The sequence below is a fragment of the Hesperophylax consimilis genome, chromosome 19 (assembly GCF_061612785.1).
Source record: "Hesperophylax consimilis isolate HC1 chromosome 19, BYU_Hcon_1.0, whole genome shotgun sequence".
NCBI classification, from domain to species: Eukaryota; Metazoa; Arthropoda; class Insecta; order Trichoptera; family Limnephilidae; genus Hesperophylax; species Hesperophylax consimilis.
In genome coordinates, this window is record NC_142854.1 from 22,356,268 (window position 1) to 22,383,609 (window position 27,342).

The 27,342-nt window shown below is 35.9% G+C and overlaps 1 protein-coding gene across 1 annotated transcript in view; it reads left to right on the plus strand.

The window, feature by feature from the left end:
- The first annotated feature begins 1,077 nt into the window (after positions 1-1,077).
- LOC149415005 (xaa-Pro aminopeptidase 3-like) overlaps positions 1,078-27,342 on the plus strand; it is a 29,222-nt gene continuing 2,957 nt past the window's right edge. Inside the window, exons 1-5 of the mRNA XM_089643094.1 lie at positions 1,078-1,293; positions 5,203-5,468; positions 16,649-16,801; positions 22,676-22,812; positions 24,507-24,922. Of these exons, the coding sequence (XP_089499220.1) occupies positions 1,245-1,293; positions 5,203-5,468; positions 16,649-16,801; positions 22,676-22,812; positions 24,507-24,922 (1,021 nt within the window). The 5' untranslated portion in view covers positions 1,078-1,244. The remainder of the gene's footprint in view (positions 1,294-5,202; positions 5,469-16,648; positions 16,802-22,675; positions 22,813-24,506; positions 24,923-27,342) is intronic.

The window sequence follows — 27,342 nt, forward strand, 5'->3', positions numbered from 1 at the left end:
AGCAACTTGACCGTGTTCGTAAAAGTACACCTCTCTATTATATAGGTGCACGCAAATATTATACATAATATATGTATATTACAACTTTTTTTAAACAAACTTTGTTGATAAAAGATATATAAAGAATGAAAAATTATGGAAAACTAGGGATGTGCATAAAACGTGTAATTATTTCCCTAACTACTGCACTTTTAGGCGCAGATTACACTTCGTTTCAAAAATTATTACATAAAACAATTATTTACATGCACAATATAGATTTTTAGATTCTTAGTTTGGGTTATAAGTCATTTATGCGTATTTAGATTGAAATGAAACTTTTGCTAACGTCAAACCTTACTGAAAACATTTGGAATTGAAGCAAAGGGATCGTTTTGTAAAGGAAATTTTAAGTTTTTATTTAATTAAAATTGAATTTCAAAGCTTCTTTTATCATCTCTCCCGGCTTAAAAAATTGTTTCATTTAGTCATTAAGTTGAAACGAAGTAATTTTCATAAGTTGCGCCTATAAGTGCGGCAGTTAGGTAATACGTATACCACAAAATTCAAAACGCGCGGCTGTAAAAAAGTTAGGTAAAAAGTTTGTCGTAATTTTAAATTTGCTATGATTTGAATTTTGTTTTGTGACAAATCAGAATAACAGAAAAAAGCAGGTGAGACGATGTACCTATGAATTTGAATGAAGGAAGAAGTTAGTACCAAGGTAAGTAGTGGTTTATTTATCGTACCAGATAAAAGACAGAGTTGAGTGATGGTTCACCCTCTCTGCTTATGGCTTATCTCTTCGGAGAAACGGTGTGTGATGTGTGATGGTTACTTTCCTGTGAATTTTCGTTAATTCCGAAATCCCCAAATTTGACCAAAAACTCCCATTCTCTCCCTGAAACTCTTTTTAAGTTTCTTCTGTGATTTCTCTCTGATTGAATAGAAATCCCCAGATGTATGGAGAAAAATTCCCAGCAAAGAAAATACAAATCATAGACAAAATTGACATTTAACAATTTTAACATTGACGTGAGTTTTATATCTATGACATTGACGATTGACAGTTCTCATAACCTGTTCTTATACGTAGATTTGGTTTTTATTATCTGCCCAATAGTGCAATAGTAGCAATTGAAATCCTTACGTTAAAAGTTGTTTAATTTAAAATAATTAACGCCCGAAATATTTAGATATGCCAAATGGTTTTCCAAAACAATTTGTGTAAATAGAAAATATAGATTAATTATTTCTCCGGGAAAATGTTTACGTTTCCCAAGAAAATAGCGGTCAGCCTACTCTCGGATTCCGGTAATATATTTTAATTTGATTTTAATGATAATAGTCCTAATTTGTATTCAAAGGCAATTCGTTTAGCAAACACGGATCTATTTGACCCATTTTATTTTAAAGTCTATCAGATAGTGTACAAATTATATTGCGAACATTTTTTTACAGCATTTAAGTAGGTATGTGAAAATTATTAAACGTAATAAATAAAGACAATAAAACAATAAACGATAAACTTGTCCAATTGCGATGCACGCAAAACAAATTATAAATAGCACTTGGTTGTAACTTAATTACTACAAGAAATAACTATTTATGTTGTGGGAGATGAAAAAAATGCATTAAAGTTGCATTTTTTCTCAATCAAAGTTATGTTTGAAGGTTAAGAAATACGCTTACATTATTATAATAACCCAAACTAACACCCTAAAAACCTAACTTGTGCTTGTTTACTTAAACCCCAGAATTAAATAGTTGTCTCCATTAGATATTTAAGTTGAAATCAAGTGTTGTTTTTTCAAAGAGCCTTTATATGCAACGGAATTCGACAAGTTTGCCCAACATATTTATCCCCATAAGAAAGGTTTTGTTTTTTGTAAGACAATTTTTAAAAAAAGTTGTCACATTAATTATGTAGGTAGGTAGTATATTTGTAAAACTGAATATGTTAGAAAATATATAATATTAGATGTTAACTAACTAACCATGACGCCGTTTCCCCGGAGGAATGGCAGAAAGGATAAACCTTACAACTCTGTCTTGGCACATACACCTGGCTTCGTTCACATTCATGAATCTTCGCATAAATACTCATACTCTTCTGTTATTCAGACCTTGACATGACCCTACTTAAGTATTTGACTCTTTTTTTTTACTAGCTCCAGACGAGAGGCTCTGAGGAAAATAATTTCCCTCAGGGCCTATGTCATCTTTGGGGATATTGTGTGGAGGGTTTTTTTTAATGAAAGAAAGGTGAGGAAGATCTGGAAAGGAAAAGGGTGTATTGGAATCTGGGGGTTAAGGAGTGACAGTCAATTAAATTCATTCCTTCCACTGCCGTGCGAGACGATGGGTTAAGAGAGAGCCTTCGTCAACCAGTCTCTCTCAATCCGACTCGCATCCTCCGCCAAGACCTAGACGAACCTCACCCCATGAACCCGGGAACCCTTGCCAAGTCACCAAATGTAGCAAACCACTTAAGGTGACCTATGCCAGGGGTGTTGGTTATTCAATAAATGGTTCCCGGGGGCGACGAACCCATACCCGCCTCCCAAATTAAAAATTTGGTCATGCCATGCCATCCTTGGGCGTCCCCGACTACCTCTACTGTTCACTTTCGCTTCATATCCTGGCAATACCGTCTACAATAATATTTTTTTTATTTAAAACAACTTGCAATGGTTTCAAGCAATTTGTTTTTTTTTTTAATAATGCTACCCATCTCAGTTCAGAAGTTATCTGCTCCACATGTACAAATCATAACTCACAAGAGTACCCCTGTCTGTACAATGTAAAGACAGGGAAACTATGTTGCTATTTATTTATTTGCAAAAGCAGTATAAACCAGTACATTGCAATATCGGTAATTAAAAATTACAAAAAAGTGAATAGCAAATACATTTACAAGTGGGACAAAAAAAGGTTTCAAATGTAGGTTTACAATGTTAAGTCTTGAATAATAATATTTCACGTTTAAATACGTTGTAGGACAAGTGGAAAATATTCACATTTCCTGTGAGGCAGTTCATTAACCTAGTGATTCTTCCCAAGGGCATGACCATTGGTAAGTTAGTTCTGCACCTAGGAAGAATCAAAAGCCTGTGTTGGCGGCTTCGCGCAAAATTATCGGGGACGTAGAATCCTATTTTAGCCAGAATGTCTGGTATTGATACTAAACCGTTTAGAAGCTTATACGCCATCAGGAGTAATGCAACATCCCTTCTGGAACTAAGGCTGCATACACCCAGCATTCCCAAGATAAATGCTGTTGGAAACAGCCATGGGTAATAACCAAACTCTCTCATGTAGATTATGCGATTGGGCACTATTGTGAGGCGGGTTGAGGTAAGGATAGGAGGTAGATTATAAGGAGGAAAAACAGAAGCCGGTAGCTCATTCCACGTGCAAGCTGACTTACACAAAAACGAGTTGAAGAAATGATCTGTTCTCTTGAAGCCAACATCAATTATGAACCACTCGTGGTTTTCCACTTGTGTCTGTCGAGTTTAGCATGCGGGCACCAGTGTACAGATAATCAATGTAGGTTTATTCACAGGTACCAGAGGCAGCTCCCAAACTCAATTGTTGGACTATTTGAGATTTGTATGTACAGAATAAGCAGTTGGTTACTATCAAAGAATCTGCTGGCCCTATACAAGACGCCCAGTTTCTTGTAAGCAAGATTTACTCGGGCTTCTATGGAGTTCGGATACTTGAGCCGGTCTGATATACTTACTACAAGCATCTCCACTGTGTCTTTATTGGGGAGGGTGCTCTAAACAGTCTAAGCATCCCTTCCTTAATCTTCTTCACTCTGCTTTCTTCAGCATTGAATTCTTTCTCTCTCTCTGTTTTCAATCCTGGGATTGGTTTGCAGCAATTTCATCTAATCTCCTCTTCCATTCTTCCCTGTCTTGTGCGGCTCTTTTGACTTGTGCATATGATGAGCAGCCACGTCCACCAGCAGGTCCTCCAGGTACTCTCGGCGTGGGCGTCCCCTAGAGTTGGTCATACCCTCCATTATGACATGCAAGAGGCCTTCTTGTCGTATAACATGGCCGATCCATCTTGCACGCCTTTCGGACAAGGTCCTGAGCAGGTGCCTTCCTCCTTCGATTCTTTGGAGAACCTCCTCATTTGTAACATGGTCTCTCCAGGAAATTCCTAACAGTCTTCTATAGGACCACATCTCAAAAGCCTCTAGTCTCCGTTTATCTCTTTTGGATAGGCACCATGTTTCGCAGCCGTACATCAAGATACTCCATACATAGGTCTTGATGAGGAGTATTCTCAGTTTTAGGTCTATATTATTCGATTCTATTATTTTCGACCTTTTATTGAATGCAAGCCTGGCCTGATGTATACGGCTGTCAACCTCGCTCTTAGACCGACCGTCCCATGTTATTTTGCTCCCGAGGTAGACAAACTCCTTGGTGTTCTTTAGTGGAACTCCTGCCATCTCTACTCTCATCTGATGTTGCGTTCGGCCTACAGTCAGCAGCTTTGTTTTGTCTTTATTTATCGATTTTGAAGAATGCTTTGCATGGTTGTTAAGGCCTCTTGCAGTTCTTCTTCGCTTTCAGCAACCAAAGCAATATCGTCAGCAAACCTTATTTATGACTTTAGAATGCAGGGACATCATTTCTACAGCATTCACTCTTCATTCACTTTCATCCTTCCTCTGCCAGTTTCATGCCTCACTGCTATACATCAGAGTTGGTATCAGCACTCTATAGAGGACTGCTAGCCTCGCTTCTTTGTCAACTCTTTATTATAACCGCATTCAGTCCTCCGTTATACACTGGTGTCCGGAAACTCGTATTACAAGCAGGAATCTGGTAAATCTATTTTGTAGCATATCTTTTTTTAATTTAGATTCACAAGTTTTCCGCTTGTACTATGAGTTTCTGGACACCGAATTTAAAATAGATGCATATATCGTCTTTCGCTTGCAAGACCGGCTATCTGAGTTTTACTAAATTTAACAGGGGAAGCAAAAACTTGCCATTTTTTTTAAATCAAAATGAGTCAACATACAACAATTAAATGATTTTGTGCAAAAACGGTTAAACTTATGCACATAGCCGAGATTGGGCCCGATTCCTTGATTTTTTTTAAACATGGTCATTTTTGTAAGAGCAACTACGATATGGATACTGATTGAATGTAATATTAAAAAAATATACACTTTTTTATTCTTCAATATTTCAGCACAAAGATGTCGCCACCTTTCAAAGATGAGATTCTCCAGCTCTTCGAGTGGCAGCACTGTGGACGTCCATACCAAGAGCGCTCCCAACAGTAGCAGCATTCCCACGGGCGTGATGGGGCAGCCGACGTGCCACACACACCCGCACATGGTGGGGCCAGGGGAACTGGTGGCGGGACTGACAGTCCAGGACTTTCGCAAACGGAGAACGGAGCTGATGAAGAGGCTGGTCGCTTCCAAGATGCGGGAGGGGAAGAAGGGACACACGGTAACTCAATTATGTTAAAATATACAAGTATATAAAAGTCCTCGGTGCCAGACCCGGTCAAAGGCCTTGGATATGTCTAGTGCGACCGTTTGGGTCTCACCGTGACGTTCCAGGCACCGCCCCCAAACATGCGTCACATATGCGAGAAGATCACCGCACGAGCGGTTCCGCCGGAATCCGTATTGACGGTCGTTGATAATTTTGTTCTTCCCGAGGTATGTGAGTAGTTTGTCGTTGATCACACGTTCCATCACTTTGGACAGAACTGATGTGATCGCTATGGGGCGGTAGTTGGCCGGGTTGGAGCGGTCACCTTTCTTGGGAATAGGGTGAATTACCGATTTTCTAAAACTATTTCAAAGAAATGCTATTTTAAAAGTTTTTAAAGATTCTGAAAGGTCCTCAACGCGAAGTATAAGACCTAGAACATCTGGGAACATGTATGTACCTAGATGCAATACGACAGCTGCACAACACCATCATGAATATATAGGCCCAAAGTTATTTAACGATTTACCGGATACAATAGATTAATTGACAATTGACCGGTCAGTGGTTAAGTGGGCATAGCGCTTGGGTCTCACCCGAGCGTCGCGTGTTCGATTCCTCGGCTGGCTAAGTCCTCCATCACAACACAAGCAACATTTTCGGCTTTCTGTGGTGGTAGTAGGAGATTTTCAAACATTGTTGGGTTATTCGTGACCCGGGAATGTTGGTCTTTCTTTTTAAAAAAAAAAAAAAAAAAAAAAAAAAAAAAAAAAAAAAAAAAAAAAAAAAAAAAAAAAAAAAAAAAGTGAGAAAAATATTTTAAATTTAAAAAAAAACTTTTTACAGAGAAGATTGACTTTCTTTTATCGATGATCTTCAGATACATTCTGTTGCTTATATTTCTGTTGATTTTTGTTGATATTCTGTTTCTATAATTATTTGTAATTTTCTTATTGTACAATATTTTGTAGTATTTTTGAAAATATTTTTTTTTCCATTTTTGTAACTGTACATATTTTTTTTTTTTTTTTTTTTTTACTTTATTTATTTTCATTTCTTTACACATATTATACATATTAATAGATAGTATAAAATAACATAATATATAATACCAAATAGTTTACAAAAGAAATGAAAACCCACTAAGGCACTGACTGCCTGAGTGTGGGTAATATAAAACGATTACTATATTTCAAGTACCTAAAGTATAATATACATTAGTAGAAAAAGTTTTTTTTTGTTTATAGTTATTATAAAAAGTAAAGAGAAAAACATTATGTACAATAATTTATAAAGTTTCAGCAAGTGAGTTGTAGAAAGGATAAATAAATTTATAGTAAAAGCGTTTCAATATCTGCGTCAATCAGCCATAATTTTACCTCTTTAATATATTCTATCTTTTTATTTATCATTTGAGTTTGTAGTGGTAGAAGGTTAAATGTACGAGGACCAATGAAACTGCTATGCGTCTGCATTAATTTAGTATTGGTTTGGGGGGTGTAAAATATATTATTTGTTCTTTTGCTCATTCTGTTTTCATTTATTTTGAAATTGTTTTTGTTTTTAAATAGATATTTCATAGTTTGTAATATAAATAATTTACGAATGTTAAATAATTTAGATTCCTTGTATAATAGGTCGGTCGAAAATGTTTTATTTTTGTTATATATGACTTTAATTATGTGCTTTTGAATTATTTGTAGAGGCTTAATAAATGTATCAGGTGCACCACCCCATCCTATTATGCCATAAGTGATTGCAGATTGCACCAGGGAGAAGTAGATCATTTTCAATTTTTCAGCGTTTAAAATTTCCTTGAGTCTATAAAATATGTAGGTTAGATATCTTAGTTTTGAAGTGGTTTGATTAATATGAGATTTCCAATTAAGATTAATATCTATTGATACTCCTAAATATTTTATATTTTTGACATTAGCGAGTTCGTTGCACAGGAAACACATTTCTTGATTGCAAGTTGTATTATGGATTCTAATTTTAAGGTTGTCTTTTGGTTTGTTTTTGATGTTTTTATAAAAAGGTAAGTAAAATGTTTTGCTGTAGTTTAAGACAAGTTTGTTGTATTTTAACCATTTTGAAACAAGTGAAATACATACAGTTGCATTCGAAAAAGTTTCTGTCCAATTATTACCATCCACTATTATTGCCGTGTCATCGGCGTAAGAAACAATTTTACCAGGAATTACAAAATTACATAAATCATTAATATAAATTAAGAATAAAATCGGGCCAAGAACAGTTCCCTGCGGAACTCCATTTTTTATCTGTGTTTCTGAACTATAATTATTCCCAATTTTTGTTTTTTGTGTTCTGTCTTTAAGATAGTTTGATAGTAATTTTAGTGTGTGTTTTTTGAAGCCCAGTTGAGTTATTTTTTTAATGAGTAAATTATGATTAACGGTGTCGAAAGCTTTTCTTAAATCTAGGAATATGGCAAGACATTTCTTTTTTTTATCGATAGATGTATAAATATTTTTTGTCAATTCATATATGGCATCCTCAGTGCTTAGATCTTTACGAAAGCCGTATTGGTTTTTCGATAGAATTTTATATTTTTCTAAGTGTTCAATGACTCTAAATTTGATGCATTTTTCGAATATTTTTGATAGGTTTGAAACAAGGGATATTGGTCTGTAATTGTCTAATTTATGCGTATCCCCAGATTTATGAATAGGTATTATAGTGGAGATTTTAAACTGTTCTGGAAAATGACCATCTTTGAGGCATATATTAAAGATATGTTGTAATGGCGTTAATACATGTTGTTTTATTTTTTTTAATGTATCACATGATAGGCCATCATTTCCCTTAGAGTTGGATGGTTTTAGGTTATCAATATATTTTTCAATTTCATTAAATGTAATAGGAGAAAAATATTCTATTGAGTTAATTGAATCGTTATTAGAGTCTAATTGAGGAGATGTCTCCATATAATCATGATTAACATTAATGCCGGAAGATAGAAGTACCTCGTCTACTATATTTGTAAAGAAGTTATTAAAACATTCTGCAATGGTCGATTTGTTAGTTATTATTTCATTATTTATTTTAACCTCATTTACAATATTTGAAGACATAATTTTTTTGTTGGCAATTTCATTTATAATATTCCAAGTTTTTTTAGTATTATTTTTAGCATTTTCAATTTGTTCACAATAGTATTTCTTTTTGCAGTTTCGTATCAGTCTATTTAGTAAGTTTCGGTACATTAGATATTTTGTTTTCAGATAAGGCATTGTTCTGAGATTATTATTTTGGCAATCCATTTGATATTTTATCATTTCTCTATATAATTTATCCCTTTGTTTAATTGATATAATTAATCCAACTGTAATCCAAGGTTTAATTTTTTTATATTTTCTGTTAGTGACAACTATTTTACTTTCACTTTTTAGAATATACTCTCTAAGAGTATTATAGAAATTCTCTAATGCTAAATGTGGATTTTCTATTGATATTACATTTTTCCAGTTTTCTGACTGAAGTAAAGAGTTTAGAGTTTTATAATCAATGTTTACTTTTTCTAGAGTTACAGAATTTTGGTTTAGAGGTGTATTTTTGAAATGGTGTCCATAAAAGGTCGGGTAATGATCTGTGATATTAGTTTCAAGAATTGAAGAGATAATATTGGTCGCCTTGTGCGACTTGACAAATATGTGGTCTAAACATGCAGAGTTACTTAAGGTTACTCTAGTTGGTGAGCTAATATATGACGTATATCCAGAGCTTGATAAACAATCTAGATACTCATTTTGACAATTTACATTTATATTATTATCTATATAGACGCCCGAGAAAGTCATTAGCGAAACTTTGTTGGGTCCACCGGTTTTATATATAAATGAATCTATGTTACTTTGTTTGAATCACTATATTTTTTATAAACGCCGACTTCGTTCCTTCCTCAGGTCAAAATATACTAACTTAACCACTCAGAACATTAGAACGTCAAAAGACGTAAATATGATAATAGCGGTCAAGACATTAGAACGTCTTTTCACGTAAACGCGCGAGATTTTACAAAAATCGATTTATTTCCATCACTAGTATACGGATTGCCATGATTTAAAAATGAGAGTATCGATAATGAATAACGCTACGCGTCTGTATTCAAGAATATCTATGGAACGTAGAGGTGCATTATCTAAGCCGATTGAATCTGTCATCTTGTTCGTTCATAATTTATTGCGTTTCTAAATAATTTATTAAAAATATTTTAGTTTGGACGGTTAATATTTTGAGGTGACTAATAGTTTTTAATTATATTTCTTCAATATATAAAGTGTTATTTCTTTATGATACTCAGAAAAAATTACATTTTTTACAGCTTTGAAATAATGGTCAGCGATTTTTACATATTTTTGACGTTTTCATAAAATGTATAATTAGAAACGCAAATATTTACGTATTATAACACAATGCGATAATGGATTTCATAATCTTTCCAAAACATTTTTTAGAATGAGGTTACGTTTCCCAAAACGTGAGTTATGAAGCTTTTAGCAAAATTCGTAAATAACACAAAAATTATCACGTTTTGACAGTTCTCAAAGGAACACACAGTAAATAAAAGTCTTTGTCTGAGAGGTTAACATTACAAAACAATAGGTGAACATTATATATTACTAACGGTCACTGTTCCCAACTTTTAGATGGATCAATCTGAGGCTCCAATCAGCCATGCCATTTATTCAGTAACGCTCGATTTGCCTGTTTCCAAACATCTTTATCGTTGATCCGATCGAGTTGAAACTCGGCATATAGACTCGTTGATGACAATGAATTCTATCGACTTTTGGTGGCAATCACGCACCCAAATTTTTTCTGAAATTAGATGAAATGATGACGCAACTAGGTCCGTTCCGTTCGATGCGTAGGACTGTGGCGGAAAGTGAAAACTGTTTCACTGCATGATAAAAATGGCTGTATTATTGTGAAAAAACTTTGTTCTTAACAGGTTGATTTTGTATGTATGAATGTAGCCTTTCACTGTACAGATAAAGGGTGTAGAAGTAAAAAAAAGAGTAAAAAAGATTCCATTGTTTTTTTTCCCATTCAAAAATATTTTCTCTATACAAACAATTCAACTTTTGTACTTGGAAACACTGAAAACTACCTTATAATGTTGAATTTTCGAAAAAATTTGTTATCTGTTTTACGGAGGGCTTTGAAGCAGAGAATGGACGGTTATCTCCGTAATTCCTGAGTCACGAGTTAAGACGCACACAGTTTCGTCGCGCGTATTTTGTTAACGAATAATAATAATAAATATGTCTAATAAGCAAAGCATCGCAGTACTGGATGATTGCTACACGCAACTATCGTCAATGAAAACTAAAAATCTCGAACAGGAGCGAATAATTCGGCAATTATCGAATGAAATAATCACTCAAAATAATATCATTTCGCGGCTCGTTACGAGTATTGAAGTCTTTCGGAGTACCTACAGTGCGAATGACAAGGTGATTACAACGCGATCGAAAACAAAAATCAACCAAAATTCAAACTCAGGCGAGAATATTGATACCATCTCTCTCACACCTGCAGTCAGCCAGCCTCGTTTGGCAAACAGCAGTGAACCAGTTACCGTTTCCCCTGCGCCCGCCCCCGCCTCCGAGTCGGTTACACCGGCTGAGAGCAGCGGCGTTAACGTCAAGCAAACCCCCCGCACCGAGCCGCCCTCCTGCCCATTGTTATCATACAGTGCCGCCTTACGCAATAAAAACAAAATTTTAGTCGTAGGAACCAATGACTCGAGTAAGATTAAAGTAATACCCAAACAAAAATTTATTATCGTTTCACGCTTAGATCCCGACACGACGACGGAGGAAGTCATTTCCCATGTCAAAACGAATACAGCTCTCAGCTGTAATGCTGAAAAGTTTATGGCGTTTTCTAAAGAATACTCATCCTTTAAAATAGGAGTCGACGAGCAGAACATAGATTTACTACTAAAAGAAGAACTATGGCCCCGAGGAGTGGTTGTCCGTCATTTTAGATATTATAATAAACGCATTTCAGGTCAAGAAAACGCGAAAAAGCCGACCGAATCAAAATGACTGCTACTATACCAGAACGTGCGAGGACTTAGGTCTAAGATGAATCAATTTCTAGAAAATGTTCTTAACCAAGAACATAAATTCATCGTGATTACGGAGTCTTGGCTAAACGATTCGATATTTAACGCGCAAATTTTCGACAGCAGATACACAGTTTTCCGAAAAGACAGAAGCACTCAACAAACACGAGGTGGTGGACTACTGCTCGCTTTACTAAACGAAGAAAACATGCGAGCCGAACGACTTTCCCATCTGGAAACGGGAGACGAAAATTTATGGGTCAAAGTCACAATTCAAGGCTTATGTTTATTTATTTGTTCTGTTTATATCCCACCCAGTTCAAAAACGCATATTTACACGACTTTTTTCGAAACTTTAATTAGTAACTTAACTTACCTTGTTGATAAAAAAATCTTAGTGATTGGTGATTTTAACATTAATTCTTCACAAAATCCACGTGCAGTGAACACTGAGCTTTTATATGTTATGGAACTTTTTCAATTGAAGCAGTTTAATACAGTACTTAACTCATGTAATCGTACTTTGGATCTAGTATTAAGTAACTTTAGTATGTTTACAAAAAAATCCGATTTCTGTCTTGTTCAAGAAGATAATTATCACCCGACACTTGTGTCAGAAATTAGTCTTGATCATGACAGACCGTTGAAAAGTCGTTGTTTACATTCAGAAAATAACTTTCGTGGTTGGAATTTCCGCAAAGGAGACTTTGAGAAGCTGTACAGCCAATTGCGTGACCACAATTGGCTGGCTATCTTGGAGATCTCCGATGTTGACGAAGCAGTTAAGTACTTCTACGATACCCTATACGCGTATTTTGACAAATGTTTTCTAAGAAAAAAAGCGCCGCGAAATGAAAACTATCCTAGATGGTTTTCGCGTGAGATTATCGGGGACATAAAGACGAAGCTTGTATACCATCGACGGTGGAAACGATCAGGTTTGGATAGTGAACACGAGTTATTCAAATCCTATCGTACAAAAATTAAACATAGCATTTCAATAGCACACAAAAAATATATTGTGGAGGTAGAGAATAATGTTAAACACGATCCAAAGTCGTTTTGGAAATATGTTTCTGACAAAAAAAATGACAGAGGCCTCTTAAATCATATTATTCTGAATGATTGTACTTACAAAGGAACTGACGTACCGGAAGCTTTCGCAAAATATTTCCAATCTGTCTATAATCCAGAAAAAGCTGATTTTGATTCTTACGTACCAGGACAGATTGGATTGACAAAAGCTCAAAACATATCTATAGAAAACGTTAATAACATGGATTTCAGTTTAGCAATAAGAAAATTGAAACCAAAAACATCATTTGGCCCTGATTTCATTCCACCCTTCGTCATTAAGGGTTGTTCTGAACCACTGTCTAATCCACTTCTACATATATTTAATCTTACGATTAAAAACGGAATTTTTCCTAAACTGTGGAAGCTGTCAAAAGTTACCCCTCTACATAAAGATGGTGACAAGTGTCAGGCAACCAATTACCGTCCTATAGCAATTCTTTCCGCACCTGCCAAGTTATTCGAAATAATTATTCATAAATATGTATATGCCAAGGTTGAACCATTCTTGATCGAACAACAACACGGATTTCGACGTGGCCGATCAACCACTACAAACTTGATGGCATATACTGATTACGTGGCGAGAGCGCTCGATAATAATGAGCAAGTTGACACGTCATACCATGACTTTGCGAAAGCTTTCGATAAGGTTGATCACTTAGTGCTCTTAAGTAGGCTTGAAGAAATTGGTTTTTCCGAAAACTTAATTAAACTCTTTGCTAACTATTTAAAAGAAAGGGAACAATTCGTTTCCTATGGTGGTTTTAACTCTAACGCGTATCCTACAAACTCTGGTGTGCCGCAGGGTTCCAATTTAGGACCCTTATTGTTTCTAATTTTTATAAATAATATTCGGGGAAAAATCAAATTCGTCCGTTTTTTACTTTTTGCAGATGATATTAAACTGTTCTTAAGAATAAGATCATTAGAAGACTGTAAAAAGCTCCAGGAAGATATAAATGCAATTATTGACTGGAGTATTGACAGCAAACTCGGTTTCAACTTCCAAAAATGCTCAGTTATGTGTTTTACGAGGTCACAAAAGATTGTATATTTTAATTACAAAATGAAAGATACATCACTAAAGCATACGGTGACTTATAAGGACTTAGGAATTGTGTATGACGCTCGCTTAACATTTCACGCTCACATTGAAAAGATCTGTAAATCAGCTACAAGAATGTTAGGTTTTGTCATACACAATTCAAAGGAACTGACAAACCTTGCAGTCATTAGGCTGCTTTACTTTAGCTTAGTGCGTAGCATTCTCGAGAGTGGATCTCAGGTATGGGGGCCAGAGGACACTGTCTATGTACTAATGGTCGAGAAAATTCAAAAGAAATTTTTACGATACCTCTATATGAGAGAGTTTGGTTTTTACCCATGGCTGTTTCCAACAGCATTTATCTCGGGAATGCTGAATATCTGCAGCCTTAGTTCCAGACGGGACGTCGCATTATTGATGATGGCTTACAAGCTTCTGAATGGTTTAGTATCAATTCCAGACATTCTGTCAAAAATAGGACTTTATGTCCCGGATAATTTCACGAGAGGCCGCCAACACAGGCTTTTAATTCTTCCCAGGTCCAGAACTAACTTACCAATGGTGATGCCCCTGGGAAGACTCACTAGGTTAATTAACTCCCTTCCAGCTAACTTGGATATTTTCCATATGTCCTACAACGACTTTAAGCGCGAAATATTGTATTTGTTTTAACTGTATACTTATGTATAATTTTTTTTCCATATTTTGTTTACCGCTTTTGCATATGTTTTAACTGTATACTTATGTATAAAATTTTCTTCAATAATTTGTTTACCGCTTTTGCAATGTATTGGTTTTTGTACTGTTTTTGCAAATAAATAAAATAAATAAAAAATAAATAAATAAATAAATAAATCTCGAGAGTATTTCCTCCTGGGGTAAAAATAATCTCGTCGAATTTAATGTTTCAAAGACCCAATCCTGTCTGATTACGTCTGAAAGGGATCCAAATGATAATCTATTCTCCTTCAACGGAAGCAATCTTCCGAACAGGCCTTCCATTGATATGCTTGGTGTAACTATAAATGACCAGCTCAGGTACGGGGGCTCCATCGAAGCCAGAGTAAAGCTGGGCGTACTGTACAGGGCCCGCAGATACTTTAATAGTACACAACTGCTGACCCTGTACAAATCGCAAGTGCGCCCTACTGTCGAATTTGGCAGCCATCTCTGGTCCGGAGCCCCTAAATACCTGAAAAAAAACCCTTGACTCTGTACAGAAACGGGTGGTCCGTTTGATAGATTCCCCAATCTTAACAAACGGACTGCAATCTTTAGAGCACAGGCGTCAGGTAGGTATGCTGTCCTTGTTCTATCGGTATTACAATGGAAGATGCTCTGAGGAACTAGCGTCATTGATCCCTTCGGCACCGGTGCGTAGTCGGGATACACGCCAAACGCGCGCCCAACATTTGTACACGGTTGACATTTGAACGGGTCGCTTCTACGATTCGTTCTTAAGTTCAACAGCTCGGCTGTGGAACGAACTGCCGGCCTCTGTGTTTCCTCCCTCCTACAACATGGGACTCTTCAAGACCCATGTTCACTCCTTCCTCTCCACAAAAAGACCCTCCACACAGCATCCCCAAAGATGACATAGGCCCTGAGGGAAATTATTTTCTTCAGGGCCTCCTGTGTGGAGTTAATAACTAGCTGTACCCCGCCACGCGTTGCTGTGGTATTTAGGTATTTGCGGATCTAGTGAGGAGGCACGGAATTAAAGATGTCGAGAAGGTCACAGTGTTTTATTTGAGAGTCAGGTTGCCGAATGTGAGATGACTTGAGGACCGATGATGAAGACTCCGGATGCAGGCGGTGAAGTGCTGGTCAATGTGTCTGTCGCTTTTATAAGGTGAAGAAGCTTCTCGAACATTTTGGTTGCTATGTAGATATTGCCAAAACAAAATTAAAAAGAATAAAAGAACATCCAAGAAGCTTGTTTGGAAGAAAATCGAAACTTCTAAAATGACGTTCGAATCATGTAGGTGTATAGCGTGTGTTTTTATATACACTACAGGTATATAAAAACACATGCGTATTTGAATGCAAAGTTGTGTCAAAATTTAAGATTTTGAACAAACGAACATTTACTTTTTTTATTTATATAGATATGTATCATTATTATTATTATTATTACGTGCAGAGCAGGCAGCATTCTGCTGATGCGCTCATATCTGATTTCACAACAAGTTTGCCAGTAATTGAGTTGTTTTAAGTTTGAACTAAGTCCTTTCTTCTCTCCAAATGTGAATCCAATAGAGCTTTGAATTGATTTATATTTGTTGCATCGATGACATGTTGTGGGAGTTTGTTCCAAGCATCCACTACTCTATTTGCAAGGAAGTGTTTTCTAGGATTAGATGCAAAAGGCGTTTTGGTAATTGAGTGTCCACGTAGATTTATATTTTTATTAGTAGTGAAGATTTCTTGGATGCTAGGGCAACTGTAATGTCCAGATAAAATTTTGAAAGTCTCGATCAAGTCACCCCTTTCTCTTCTTTCTTGTAAGGTTGGTAATCTTAGTTCCTTGAGTCTATCTTCGTATCGTAGATCTTTCAGAGCTCTTGGTATTTTGTCTCTGTACTCTCTCTAACAGATTTATATCCTTTGCGAAGTAAGGACTCCATATTTGGAAAGCATATTCCAGGAGAGGTCGCACATATTTTTAACATCATGTCCGGTGTTAAGTCAAGGAAGGATTTCCTGATTAGATATGTTAGTGAATTTGCTCTTTTCACAATTCCAGCGATGTGTGGTTCCCATTTCAAGTCCTGTGATATGGTAACTCCTAAGTCTTGTTGTAATGTAACTGCTTTTAGAGGTGTTCCATTAAGTTTGTAGGCAATCATGTAGAATCATCTCCCAAAGTTTGTGCACTTTAAAAGTAATAATAACATAGCGTTTATATAGTGCAGTTTTTTCGCATCCATGCCCAATATGGTCAGAAGATAATATGTAATGATTTCTTTCCAGATTTTGATTCCGTCAGCTTCCAAGATGTACATGTCCGATAAGATACCCTTCACCTTCCGTCAAAACTCTGACTTCTTTTACCTGACTGGCTGCCTGGAGCCTGACTCTCTCCTGATGATGACCTGCCTCCCAGGGTGCGATGATATTCAGCAGGTACTTAACTTCACATACATTCTGATGGCAACATGCTACACTAGCGCCTCTAGTGGCCAGAGTTGCCAATCAATATTTTACTGGATGTATTGAAGTGAAACTTCTTTACGCGCGTCATGCAATTTCGAGGACCGGAGTAAAACCGACTCATGACCGAAACGAAAATGCGGGACCACCGATTAAAGTTCATTTGATCTAGTCAAAGTTTTGAAGTAACATATAAATGCTTCTTAGCTCATCCCGACAACTGGCGTTGGTGGTGTAATGGTCAGCATAGTTGCCTTCCAAGCAGTTGATCCGAGTTCGATTCTCGGCCATCGCACATTATTTTTTTGTTTTTAACGCCTTTTTCATTCAATATCTTATTTTTTAGTAGGTCAGAACATTTTTTAAAAGAAAATAATATTGCAAAATAATAAAAACACTTATCTCACTGTGATAAAACATTACTCCGCTAGAGCGCGCTTTGCGTTATTGTGTTGGATTAAAATTATTATCTAATCCGTATATTATGATAATTGTATTACATTTATTTAATTAATTTATTTATTTTGATAATATGTAATAATTTACAGAAAAAAAAATTAAAACTATCTCCCTCTGATAAAATATCCGTTCGCTAGAGCGCACTACGCGATCTTGTGTGGGATTCTATTTCTGTACATTGTACATTATTTTTAAAAATATATTATATTTTGGGTGTGATGTAGGTAACATTATAAAACATAACAAGCTCTCATATTTTCAGAACCTACATAATATAATCAATTTATGCGGCTTTGCTTACAGTTGGTGCTCAGCGTGGTTGGCTTTCAATCAGTTAAGCGAGGTTCGATTCTCGGCTGTGGCATTTTTGAAGTGAAACCTTGTTGAGGTGGGGGAGCCGCTCACGAACGTTCTCTCTCTTCTCTTCTTTCCTCTCTCTCAGACACCAGCGAACTGCGCCACGCCAAGCATCAGCTGAAACTAGAAGTTTCACTTCTGTCTTGCGTAGGCTTGACACACCCACTTTTTTTTTAATATTCTTAGGTATTCGCTCATGCACAGTGTCTGGAAACTAGTAGTACATACAAGCAGATAAAACTGGCGAATCTACATCACATCTGGAGTCGATTTTGTGGTATAACTTTCGTGGTGTAGCTTTCGTTTTCGAATAAATCGAGTCCAAGGATGAAATTTTTATAGAGTTTCAATAAAATTTGTTCCTTAAGGGTTATTATTAGCTGTTTAATGTATTTTAAAATGCTCTGGAACATAGACTGGGCTCCAAAAGTTTTTTTTAACCCTTTAGTTGCAAAAATGTGATAAAAAGTTAACCATAGATATTCAAATTGGTAGACTTGCCTAACATGAGATCTGGGTATCATTTAGACGAGCTGAAGGCAAACCATGTGACTATATTTTTGACAATCAGACATCAGTTGTACATTGACCACCGAAGAACGCACATTAAATTAACCAGATCGTGCACAGAAAAGCAAAGTAAGGCAAAGGTTTGCAGCGCTGTCTTCTGTTTTCTGCGCAGTATATCTGAATGTTCATCCTTAAATGAATCGCCTGGCGTAGCGATGCTAATATTGTGTGAGATGGGTAAATTATAACACACTTGTAAAAGGGTCTAACTAAAAGTGTAACAAAACATAACATTTTGCCCAAACTTTTGTTTACACGATTTGGGATATGTGTTAAATATTGTAATTATTATTTTTAACAATTATTTTACAAGCAAACATTATTAGCCTGAAACACTCATCCACATTGAAAAATCTCCTGATAAAAGATACATGACGCCAACGGGACTTGAACCCGTGTCCTTTCGATTTCCATTCGACAGCTCTGACCACTGAGCTATGGCGGCTTATCTCTTATCCGCGAAATAATTCAATATATACTAGTGTTTCATTCAATAATTACTGCTTGTTACATTTTTTTCACCTGAAACAACCAACTTTATTTTATATGAGAAAGGCATTGTAAGTGCTAACTCTCTCACTAGATGGCGTCGAGACAAATTGTCTACATTTTTTGGTGAAGATACTAGAACTTGTCAAATATCAATTATTATTTTTTTGGTAAACTAATGTTTAAGACAAGATTTTTTATGCATAGCACAAAGGGTAACAATTATTTTACAAGCAATAATTATTAGTGTATCTTTTATCAGGAGATTTTTCAATGTGGATGAGTGTTTCAGGCTAATAATTATTGCTTGTAAAATAATTGTTAAATATTGTAAGGTATAGTGGGATATTCAGTCAAAAACGCATTATACATTCGGAAGAAAGGTTAACTTTTATTGCACTAACGAATCACATATTATAAATATTTTTTCACGGCCCGACCACTTTGCAGACTCAGGTACAAAGACCTGCTTTACTTTTACTAGTTTTTGAAGAAAGAAGAGAATGAATGATAAGTGTTTTGCTTTTTATAGTTAAAAACCAAAACAACTAACCGAAATGTCAAACACAATAATATTTACATATGAACATGGAATCTGTTTTATCAACCAGTAGCGTTTATCACTTTACCGGCAAGTGCGAAAAATAGGGCCTGTTTTACCTACTCCAATTACCTTGAAGGCTAGACACTAGATGGCAGTGAGCATCGCTTTTTTAACCCTAGATAACTAAACTGTTTTCGTTGTTTCATTGTAACTACACATTCGTTGAGTGGGCTACGCAATAAAACACTAGAAATAAATCAAAAATATTTAATTGAGATAGGAACTTGTTACATGGCACAAAAGTAAGGTTTATAATGAACAAATTAATATCAGTCTACACAGTGACCACACATGTCAACATTATTTCAACCTGTTGAACTCCCCTGAACTTCTTTCGTTAATATGTTTCCATGTACCTAGTCGATCAGTTCGTTTCAAATCACCCTATCATTGCAACAATACAGGATCTAACGCTGAACTCAACTCCATAATGAATCGCCTACATGTACTTGGAAATAAATATGTTTTGGATGAAGCTATAAACATTGCTAGTTTAACCTCATACAAACACTACTTAACCCATTGGCCTCAAACGACGCCGTCCCGGCATGTGTACGGCGATGTGTCTTAAAATCAAACGACGCCGTCCCGGCGGGTCTGGTGTCGTCGGCTTAAAAACGAAAAAGGGATACATTATTGACATCTGTGTAAAATTTTTAAATGCCAATCGCTCTGTAGATAATTAAGCATTTATTTCGTAGTAATTGGCAGGACTCCGGTGGTACAATTTTTTCCTGATATTTACGATTGAAATTTTGTTATATTTCAGCTTTATTGAATTTTTTCAAAATGGCGTGTGGTTCGGGAATTGACAAGCTTGTTCGTAAAACGCATGGTGGGCGGCTAACAAGAGCCCAAATGGCAAAAAATATATATTATGGTAATAAGTATGAATAATGTACAACTTTTCTTAGTCCAATTATAAAAAAATGAAGAAAAAAAAATGGTTTTTGAAAAAAAAAAAATTTCATATCCTCGTTTGATCATATTATTATTATTTTTTAAACAGTGCATATATTTTTTATATACCTTGATTCAATGGTTCAACAAGTAAATTAAAAAAAGATTGTTTCGTTTGCATGTTTAGTTTAAAAGTTATGTAAGATTTAGTACACCACTGCACTTAAAACTTTTGATACAAAATTAATTCGGATGTGAAGGACAATTTTTTAGCCAAACAATTCGGAGGCCAATGGGTTAATTAAAACTGTCTGTCAGCGCTTCTCAGATTGACTATAATCAAATACAGTTTTAAAGTATTAATTTCTTAACACTCATTACATAATATCCGGGATTTATAATAATGTTGTATTGTATTTATAATAACCTACTCATTGTACTTTTTTATGTTGATACTACTATTTCTATTGTTCTCTTTTATGTATTTTATATTTATGTAAAGAAAAATATAATTTTCTTTAATTCAAGGCAATGCCGAGCTTGTCTCGTCATTGTGGCTGTGTGTGTCGTGGACTGTCACTGGCTGGATGTGCGCCACAGTACCTACACAGTCGACTCGATATTTCGTAATCTATGGCTTGTGACATGACAGATTGATGGAAATAATTTGTAATTGCTATCGTGATTGTGATTAAGGAATTGACATAAAATTAATAACATTAAATGTCGTTTCTTTCATTACAGAGAAACTCAATTGTGTTTTAATTGACTGTCATTCAAATCACAAGGAAAATATCATTATACAGTAGAACCTCGTTAATTCGAAATCCACGGGACATCAAAAATCAAATTTCGAATTAACGAATTCCAACGTAATTCGAAATTTCATGAAAAAAAAAACGCCGAAAATCGATTTTCTCGGCCGCCTCTTCAAATCCGGGTGGTATTTTAGTTGTAAATTCGTATTAATACCAATTATTTCTTTATTTTCGCGGCCGATTACCGTAGCGGCAGGCCCTTTAAATTCAGATATTCGCGCGTAAATCGTATATATTTACGCGTAAATCGAGATTTCGCAACCGATTTCCGTCGCAGCGGGCCATGTAAATTCAAATATTCGAAATAAATTCGTAAATATACGATACATTTACGCGTAAATCGAAATTTCGCGGCCGAGTTTCGTCGCGGCCGACCCTTTAAATTCAGATATTTGGTGTAAACTCGTAAAACTACGACATATATCCGTGTAAAACGTATTTTCTCGGCCCTTCAAGCTCGGATATTTGAAATAAATTTGAAAAAGTACGACATTCCAGTGTAAATCGATTCAGATTTACAAAATAATAATACTAATTAGGACGATGTATAATCACGTAAAAATACATTTTTCGGCGTTTTACCGCCACGGGTGACTTTTAGATTCAGATTTACGAAATATTATGATTTATTTTCGCAAAAATCAAATTTTTTTGAATTACACGAACAAATTTTCGTGCGCGGACAAAAATAAATTTCGAATTACGAATTAACGAATTTCGAATTAAAAAAATTTTTGTATGAAAAAATTTTTCTGCGGAAATTTTTTTGGCGAAAATTTCGAATTACGCGTTTTTTCGAATTATCGGGGTTCGAATTAACGGGGTTCTACTGTATTTATATATTTTTTTATCTATGTATATTCTGTATTCATATGTAAAACAATTGTTATTCTTTTGTAAAAGCCGCTATATTCGGCGTTAATAAATAAATAAATTATGTGGACCACAAATAGCCTTTCTACATCTAGTGCAACGGTGTTTGGTCATCCTTCAGGCCTTGGATGGACACAGGTAGCTAATTTTAGGCACGTTTGACGTAGATGAAAACGGAGCTTCTATTGTAGAAAATTCGCCAACATTAACAATAAATATTAGAATATATGAATGTACGTACCTTAAAAATAAAAATTGTTGTTGTAACTAAACTTACGTCCAGCGGACGTCGAGATGGTCATAGGGCATGTCCTAGTATGCGTGTGGCCGCAATCGCGTCACGTGCTGCGCGACGTAGCGTGAGTAGCGCGACGTCGCCTCAATGAGCGATTAGTTATCTAGGGTTAACACTATGAAATTAAGTTTTCTTACGCAGCCAACAAATCACGCGCAATTGTAAAAAGGACTAGTAATTCGTAATATTACAGTGCGAGTTGCCTGTGTACTGTCAGATTCATTTATAAACAAATTATTGAAAGCGGGATGGTCATGCTGTCTCCTGCACTCTTATCCTGATTCCCCTGTTTTTATGCAATTTTTCATTGCTGTGTTATTAATGTGTAATTAGTTTGTAAGTACCAACCATATTTAATTTAATATTTTATTATCTATTATTTCTCAGTTCGTTTCATATGCTGTGTTATTATTAGACAATAGACTATAAAGAAATGTAATTAAAAAAATAAATAAATGTTTCTTTTTCTCGTTCATTTCTAGTCCATATTGTTTGTCCGTGGACGTGACGCTCACTCGGAGCTGTGGGACGGCCCGCGAACGGGAATCGACGATGCAACTCGTTTGTTTAAAGTGGACGTAGCCTTGCCGTACTCCCAACTGTCGCATTTCTTGGCGAGGTAAGACTTTTCAACTAATTATTACGGTACAACAAATTTCATGATCACTAAATCAACAATTCAACACACTGACAATATTTTTTGTTTTGTTTCATTTTCATTTGCTCCATTCAAAGTATAAATAACTCTGTACTATTTTAAACCAGATATATATAGCAAAAGTTCTCAATCTCTCTGTAAGGCTCCTCAATTCTTTACAAATTAAAAAAAAATATGACTCTACCAGAGATGTACAAAATGGGTACCCAAAACCATTTGAAATGCAAAATGGAAATGGGTCAAAACTTTTCCATTTGAAAATGCAAAATGCAAAATGGTTTTTAGAAAAACATTTCAAATGCAAAATACCTATTTTCAAAATGCATTGAAAATGCAAAATGGTTTTTCAGGTCAAACAATTAAAATAATTATACAAGTTTTAAACAATTTTGTCATTTAATAATGGACATCAATGTAGAACAAACATATTACATGATGGTAAATCCAAAAACACCACGACTACAGATTATGAAACCACAAAAAATTTGCGCGGGACTAATGTTGCCAACGTAAAAACATAGAAACTGCTATCTAACATTTAATATTACAGCATCATGGCCCCATGTTCAGTATTTTTTGTAATGGTATCACTCAATTGCCAGGGCTCCTACCAGGGAGCAACTTGACAAATGTAAATTATCTCTCATAGCGAGGTTGAGGACCGACTGATATTTGGGGCTTATGAAAAAAAGATGAGTGGAGATAGTAGGAAGAATGTTGCGAAAAAGCCTTTAAAATGGAAAATGCATTGAGAAAAGCATTTAAAATGCAAAATGATTTTTAGAAAAGCATTTAAAATGCAAAATGGAAAATACCTATTTTGCATTTTGCAATTTGCATTTCCATTTGAAATGGATTTATTTGAAATAAAGCACATCTCTGGACTCTACTATAACTCTTATGCTATGTTAGCTGATATTTTGCAAATGACTTTGGCCTTGTTTGGTGACCATATCTGAATAGCCAGGTACCTCCTCACCTTCCTCTTCCCTATCTCCTTCCCCTCCCCACTACCTTCAGCCTCACAACGTACCCCACGACTAAAACTTTTCCCACATACTTAGATAGTTAACAATAGAATTATAATCTAAATAAAAGCATAAAAAGTGTTTAATTTTGGGAAATATGGGGTGCAATACTGCACAGTAATAATCCTTCTCAAGTATGCACAGATGTCACAAATAAAAAAAATATCCAAATATATCAACTGTTTTAGAAATTTCATTTAATGGCACCATTTCTCTTATCATGTTATGCTGTGCTAGAGTCGTGTGGTATCTTGAACGAATCGGGGCGATGACTATGGACAAAGTTTTCAGCCCATTTTTCCCACTCTTTCTAACTGTCATATAAAAGTCTCTATATTCTGAAAAATGTTGGTTATACCAAAGAATTTTTGTATTATATATATATTCCTACAATAAAAGTACTCTGAGGATTGGAGCGTGCAACACGGTACCTCACCTACGTACATAAGCACACACATCCCTACAATCTTCGATTACACATCTGCCCTGATGTTGGACATTGTAACGCTGTTCCAAAATGTTGGCATAATACCTTTGGCCTTTGTTTCTGCTCTCCTGTAAAGTTTAGTATTTGTCGCTTGACCCTTTTTGCTTTATCGTCAATATGTATTAATTTGTTTTTTCCAGTCACCTCTCAGCCCACAAATCAGACTACCTTTGGTACTCGCCCTCCTTGCCCGTCCACCAGGAAACGGACGAGTCCATCCGCAAGGCTGTGTCCTCCGCCCGCCTGTCTTCGGCGCCTGCATGCCCGCGCCGCACCATCGCGGCTCAGCGCCTCATCAAGAGCTCGGCGGAGGCCAAGCTGATGCTTCAGGCGGCCACCGTGGCGGGGCAAGCCATCAATTCGGCCATGGCGTGCACGAGACCAGGCACGAGCGAGCATGACATCCACGCAAGCATCGATTACTGGTGTCGAAGAGGCGGAGCAGAGCACCTGGCATTCCCGCCCGTTGTTGGTGGGGGGGACCGCGCTACAGCTATCCACTACATCCACGATAACCAGAGACTCAAGGACGGGGAGCTGCTGCTAGTCGACGCAGGTAACTAACTCCTCGTTGGTTGTAATGTTTAGTGTTAATATTTTTGGTCTGGCCTTTAACCACTCAGAACATTAGAACGTCAAAAGACGTATATATGATAATAGCGGTCAAGACATTAGAACGTCTTTTCACGTAAACGCGCGAGATTTTACAAAAATCGATTTATTTCCATCACTAGTATACGGATTGCCATGATTTAAAAAACAGAGTATCGATAATGAATAACGCTACGCGTCTGTATTCAAGAATATCTATGGAACGTAGAACTGCATTATCTAAGCCGATTGAATCTGTCATCTTGTTCGTTCATAATTTATTGCGTTTCTAAATAATTTATTAAAAATATTTTAGTTTGGACCGTTAATATTTTGAGGTGACTAATAGTTTTTAATTATATTTCTTCAATATATAAAGTTTTATTTCTTTGTGATACTCAGAAAAAAGTACATTTTTCACGGCTTTGAAATAATGGTTATCGATTCTTACATATTTTTGACGTTTTCATAAAATATATATTTAGAAACGCAAATATTTACTTATAACAACACAATGCGATATTGGATTTCATAATCTTTCCAAAACATTTTTTAGAATGAGGCTACGTTTCCCAAGACGTGAGTTATGATGCTTTTAGCAAAACTCGTAAATAACACAAAAATTATCACGTTTTGACAGTTCTCAAAGGAACACATAGTACATAAATGTCTTTGTCTGAGAGGTTAACACACAAACCTTTACCACTTTCTTGTGTGGCGGCTCTTAATTTCTGTGATTAGCCAGCACGGACGCGGCCTGCTCACATTGATTGCAGACCCAACTTCTACATATTGGTTTCCATTCTCATCGTCCAATCAGTATAATAGTTCCGATTGTAAGTAAATATTTTTTTTATAGATTCTTTCAGCGTCACAAATCCTACAGTTATAATATAGCGTGATTTTTGACAATCTTGATGATTTCAATTCACAGCCAAATAACGATGAAATTAATCTGGTTTATTTAAATATTTTAATCCCACCAGATGCGCCTAATGTAATGTTTAGTGTTTTTTTTGTTATTTATAAAATAATATAAAGACTGTGGTATATATTTAACCCCTAGGGCTAATTTGTTCGCTTTTGGGAACCACTCATATGTTCTCACAGAAATTGTTGTACCTTCCTTACTGTTGTGGTGAGAAATATGATGTAAACGGTGTTAGAAAGAGAAAATACCATGCTTTATATTCAAATCTAGAAGTTTACCAAAATGAATTAAAAATATGCACTTTTATTAAACCAAAGGTACCGACCGCAATTTGAAAAAGTGAGGTGACGATAACGTTTTTAATAAATTTGTACAATATAATGAGGTAATTTTGTCGTTATCCCAAAATTTAGTTACAAATAACATAAAAGTGAGCCATTTTGTTTATGTTTGCATTAAAAATGTAAATATTTCAAAAAATATGTTTACTTCTAATAATAAAATATGAGAGCGTATTTTATCACCTTTTTAAAACAGTTTTTAGTTTTCAAATACGTTCAGAAATAATCCATTTATTTAGATTATATTGCGAAGGGTAAATACTCCGACCATCTAACAGAATATGGTCGAGGCCTGAGGAGTTATTATATGACTTAAATGGCGGTTAAAGTAGAGCTACACATCTACACTGTTATGTAGGGGTTAATTGAATAATAATAATAAAGCCGACACACGCTAGTTCTTGCGATCGCCGCAAGTGTGGACTCCTCCTGGTCACTAAGTTCTCACCATCAGCACTCCGCACTGCCACACACGGAACTAGCGGCCCACGCTGTTGCCCCACATATGCCGCTCCCGGCTTACTCAGAGTCCGAATCTTCACCTTAGCGCTTAATCTTGGGTCGCATCCCGCGCTTCGGAAGTTCGATCCGGATGCATGAATTCACGTAGTACACGGGATGCTTTCCAATGAAAATCCTTGCCTATTAACAAGGCGATACAGTATAAACTCATGGCCGAACTTCTCAGCGGAACTAACTTTTGCGCACATGTTTTAACCCGCGCGCACGTGGACGATGGCCGCCTCACTTTCGTTCACCGATTGAAGAACCATGTAAGCTTGACCATTCTACCATCTTTCCATGTGCTTTCATAAACTTTAAGATTTTGTAACTCATTGTTCAGAGAGAGAGATTGAACTTAGTTAGGATGGTATTTTGTACCCGTAATGTTTTAAATTCCCCTTGAGTATTAAATGTGTTCCATGTGATAATTAATCTTTTGTATGTTGCCCTTTGTTATAATATAATGTTGAAACCCAACTCCCTGGTCTTTATTCAACTGAACACCTTGTCTCGTTCTGAGTGATGGTAGCAGGAACTGATAGCTGACTCCGCGCCCCGAGAGAGAATCGACCCATGCCTTTATACGAGCTAGTCTGAGGTACTGCTTTT